This window comes from Octodon degus, unplaced genomic scaffold (assembly GCF_000260255.1).
Source record: "Octodon degus isolate 3935 unplaced genomic scaffold, OctDeg1.0 scaffold00030, whole genome shotgun sequence".
NCBI lineage: Eukaryota > Metazoa > Chordata > Mammalia > Rodentia > Octodontidae > Octodon > Octodon degus.
Window position 1 is genome coordinate 20,091,313 of NW_004524606.1, and position 4,911 is coordinate 20,096,223.

Consider the following 4,911-nt stretch of genomic DNA (forward strand, 5'->3'; position numbering starts at 1 on the left):
TGTTTTGTTTTGTTTTTTGGCGGAACCGGGGATTGAACTCAGATCCTTGCGTTTGCCAGTGAAGCGCTTATCCTACTGAGCCATCTCCCCGGCCCCTATTTTCAATATTGATAAGGGCATTCTACACAGACTTGACAGCCTCAAGGGTGCTGAAAATTGGCTTGACAAACTCTAAAAGCCCTCTTTTAGAGGACAAGTAGTAAGCTTAGTTGTGATGCGTGTTATTTCATGCTATGTGTTACTCCCATTCCTTTCATTTATTCTGAATCTTGAGAACAGATTCAACATCTTCTCCATGTTACCTTTCGTGCAAGTACAGACACAAATACAGTGGTACCTTGCTTTGTGAAGTTAATTTGTTCCATGATTCTGGGAAAGTTGGTCATATTAATGTTCATGCAGAGAAGATGGCTGCAGTTGTATTCTATCACCAGATGCAACTTCGTGAACAGAAACAAAATCTTGAAGAATACTTCTGTTTGCAAACCAAATTGTATAAAAGTATATGGGAACCAAAGCATTACTGTATTACTAATTTCCATGGCTGACTTCCGGCCCAACTACATGCATTTCAAATGGAGGCTCACAACATTACTTTGGGTCATCTCAGTGTTACTCCTACTGGCAAATCTAAACATTGCTTTGCTGGTCTCAGCCATCACATTGGGTTCTTAGAGCTGACTTTCTGGACAGATATAACAGCAGATTTATGGTAAGTGAACTTCTGCAAATCATATTGGAATAATGCTTTTTTGGTACTTTCTTGCAGTCCAAAGAGTGCTGTATATGCTGTTCCTACAGGCCCTCCTTGAAGAAGGCATGATGACCTCCTGCATCTAGCACCATATCTATCTACCATGTATTCTCTCCCCCTTGCCTAATCTAGATTGCAAAACCAAAAGGACAGAATTATGGGGAGACTCTGAACAAAGGAGTGTTTGAAGTGAGTGTGAAAAAGAAAGGGACTTTCTGGACAATAGTTCAGAACTCCTGAAATGCATGCGTTAACCACTCAACAGGGTGTCACTCAGGCAGTGCATTTGTTTATATATTACTATCCTGAGCAATGCTCAGGCAATTATCATTTTAATCAGTTAATTCTTGTACTGACTTTAGCCTGAACTACATAGTAAGACTAAGACACTGTCTCAAATTGAGAGGATATCCTATTCCTCTTCAAAATATCATCTAGCTTATCTTTAATTTTAAAGAATATTTTTTGGCATTCTTTGCTCCCTACCTCATTATTAAGGCTTAGTCTCTAACCTAGGGTCTTGTTTATATTAACAAGTTCTCTACTGATGGAGACCAGTATGAAGCAGCTCTGAGGATTTAAATTAACCAATTGGCTTTCTGTGTTTGCTTGTGAATCTGTCCAAGACCCCTTCTATGAAGATGGACAGCAGATTTAAATAAGTGAAATTCTATAAATCACTGGCCCTGGATGAGACCTATAGTGGCCTCTGATGCCCTAAAGCCTCAAAGGACAAGACAAGGCCTAAGTTGAGGACCTGGCTCTAACCCCAATAGATTACAAGACTAGTTCCAGGCATCTCACTCCTGCAGTGAAGGTCAACCTGGAGATAAAATAAGTCTTCTAAATTAACATAATTTATTACTTGGAGAAGTTCTTGGAGGAACTCACAAGGTCTTACTCTATTTCCAGAACTTTCCAGCTAACCCCTTCCTTTATTTGAAAACCAAATAAATAAATATGGGCTACCCCGAGAAGTTCTTTGTCTCAGCCTCCAGAGAATCTCAAATTCTGCATGACGGTTTTGATCCTCCTAAGTGTTGAGGTATGGTTTTAGAGCCCTAAAACTATACCACTTGTCTCTTATTTACACCTTCACCATCCACTCATTTGGAAGGTTTCAGACCTGATCAGTCTGTGGTATTCTATCCTGAGTTCCAGCCAAACCCCATTATTCTTTTTTTCAACAATAAAATATATGTACAATTAACCAGTGACTACAGTTATTTGAAAATAATGACAACAGTAATATTGCAAATTTGGAAAAAAATGAATTTGGTTTATAATAGTAATTCATGATTGTTGGTGTTTTTGTGTTTTATGTGTATATGTGCATGTGTGTGTGTGTGCGCACGCATGCCATCACTCGTGTGCTTTTTTTTTCCTGAAAAATTAAAGCTTTAATTACATCAGCTGTTTTCAAAAATCATGTTCTGAGTAGAGATTTCCCATTGATGCTGGAGTTGGTGAATGCCCACTGCAGAAGCCCAGCTGTCACCAGGAGATGGCAGATGCTCACTGCCAGTGTAGAGCAACCTGCTCCATGCCCTCTGCCCAAAGAGGATGGTAATGGCCCCTCAGTGCTGGCAGGGTGAGACTGTACAGAGGTGGCCCAGAATGAGATTTCCTGATCATGACCCTCCCATGCAGGTTTTCCTGTTCAGGACTTGACAGATAAAGTCCCCAGCTTCCAGGAGCTTCTGGAGATTCACATCTGTATGAATCCCCAAACTGCTCAGCATGTAGACAAGGTCCTCAGCGGCCAGGTTCCCCGATGCCCCCTGTGCAAAGGGTCAACCTCCAAGTCCTGACACAGAGGTGTCCACTCACACCCATCTACAGAGCCATCATGGTATTGGCCAGGGTTTGGCCAGAGGTGTCATGGCAGTGGACAGCCAGGATGGCCACAGGCACTTCATGCATGACAGCTGAGAGCATGTCTTTCATGAGTCCTGGGGTGCCAAACGCCGATTGTGTCCCTCCAGGAAGATCTGGTAGCAGCCCATTGAGTACAGCTTCTTGGAGACTGCAGCTACTTTGGCCAGGGAGATCTTCCCTTTGTAGGACATCCAAGCGTACAGGAGACATAGCCCCTGCACGGGAATCCCAACAGCCTGTGTGGCCTCCAGGACCCTGCCCATGCACTGGAAGCTCTTGTCTATGGAACAGTTGATGTTCTTGGAGAACAGCTCAGAGGCAGCTCTGAAGACGCTCACTTCCTTGGTGCCACCACTGCTTCAAAGCCTTTCAGATTTGGGGTCAGGACTGGGTAGCTGATGCCAGGAAACTTCTAAATCCCCTTTAAGACTTCAGTGTGGTCAGCCATCTGGGGCACCCATTTGGGGGAGACAAAGCTCGTGGCATTTATAACAGGAAGTCCTACTTCTGAAAGCATGCCTATCAGCTTGATTTTCACTGAAGTAGGTACCACATTCTTTTCATTTTATAGACCATCCTGGGGATCAACTTCTACAATTTTCACTTGCTTTGGGAACATGCCCATGGATGAAGTGCTGACAGCCGGAGGGAAGCCAGTGCTTTGGTTTTTTGAGACAGGCTCTCACTATGTATTTCAGGCTGGACTTCCACTCACTATGTGTAGCTCAGGTGGCCTTGAATGCTCAGTAATCCTCCTGTCTTGGCTTCCTGAGTGCTGGGATTACAGGAATGTGCTACTACAACTGGAAATGTTTAAATTATAAGTATCCAGAGAAAAAATGACTAATTTGTGTGTTTATTGGCAGAATCTTTTCAGTTATTGATATACAATTTTGGTGGTCCATCAATTCAGTCAGTACATTTTATTTTTTAAAAATAACCGCTCAGCGTGTGACCAAGAAGAGAAATTTAATATAAGACTTTCATGGTCCTTATTTCATTCTATCTTTGTAATATAGCTTGATAGCCAATGCCTTAAAAAGATTCTTAGAATAAAATCTGTGAGACTTTGTCAGACAAGGTAATTTCCCACTTTTTCAAATTTATCATACTAGATTGCTACTGTAGACAGGCAAGTCAAAGAGAAATTTTCTATATTGTTAAAAACATACTTTCTATACTTATTCATTTAAAAGAACAATTTAAAATCTAATCTATTTAGAATTACATATTTTAAAATTAGCTTTGAATAGCTGGCAAGATCGCTCAGCAGACTAAGTGCCTGCTTAGGCAAGCACAAGGACTGGGGTTTGATCCCCAGCACCACATGCCATGCAGGCCCAACCTCCAGGTGCACTGAGCAAGCCACCAAGACCTGGAATGGTGTCAGTCACATGTAATCCCAGCTGTAGGGAGGCTGAAAACAAGAATCCAAGCTGTGTAGTGAGACCCTGTACCAAATATTATTTATTTATTTAGCGGAACCAGGGATTGAACTCAGGCTCTTGTGCTTGCCAGGCAAGCACTTATTCTACTGAGCTATCTCCCCAGCCCCTCCAAATACACTTTTTAAAAAATTAGCCTTGAAATGCATGAAGGTTTCATTATACTCTTTCAGCAGGGTGCTCTACAGTGTATGAGCAATCAGAAGTATGATACATCTCAGGCTCATTAAGTAGTTACAAAAAATAAACATCTCATTCTTGTTGTCTTAATATATCTTTCACTGATGAGCAAAATGTCTTATGTCTTCCTGGTGTTACCTTGGTTTTTCTCTTTGAGTTCTTTATCTTTGTTAATTTGCTCATTTCCAAAATCACTGGTAGTAAATTTATCTAATGTCTTCATGGCAGAGTACAGAGTTGTAGAAATTTCTGGGAGAATATCTCTTTTATTTAGCCTTTGGTACACGGAATAGCCCTTTGTACCATGATTTATTTTGTGGTACTGTCATTGAAGTGCATTGTCATCCATTTTTCCTGTGAGAAGATCCTTTGAGAGTTACTTAATTTAGTTCCCCCCTTCTCTAGCTTCCCTTCCCATTTTATTTTTTTATCTTCCTTTCCCTTCCTCTACTGTACTTTTTTGCTCTACAATTGATGAAATGATCCTGAAATACTGAGAACACATTAAAATCTGTTCCATACATTGTAAGATATCAATCAGTATATATTGCATTTGCAAAAGCTTTCTGTGGAGCAGGAGAATTGGAGAGAAGGAGGAGGAGGAGGAAGAGGAGGAGGAGGAAGAGGAAGATGAAGAAGAAGAAGAAGAAGAAG

At 41.2% G+C, this 4,911-nt stretch overlaps 1 protein-coding gene across 1 annotated transcript in view; it reads left to right on the forward strand.

Moving 5' to 3' along the window:
- Positions 1 to 2,565, forward strand: part of LOC101588711 (zinc finger protein 431) — a 39,841-nt gene extending 37,276 nt beyond the window's left edge. The window contains exon 5 of the mRNA XM_023713309.1: positions 2,405 to 2,565. Coding sequence (XP_023569077.1) covers positions 2,405 to 2,565 — 161 coding nt within the window. The remainder of the gene's footprint in view (positions 1 to 2,404) is intronic.
- Positions 2,566 to 4,911: the final 2,346 nt, after the last annotated feature.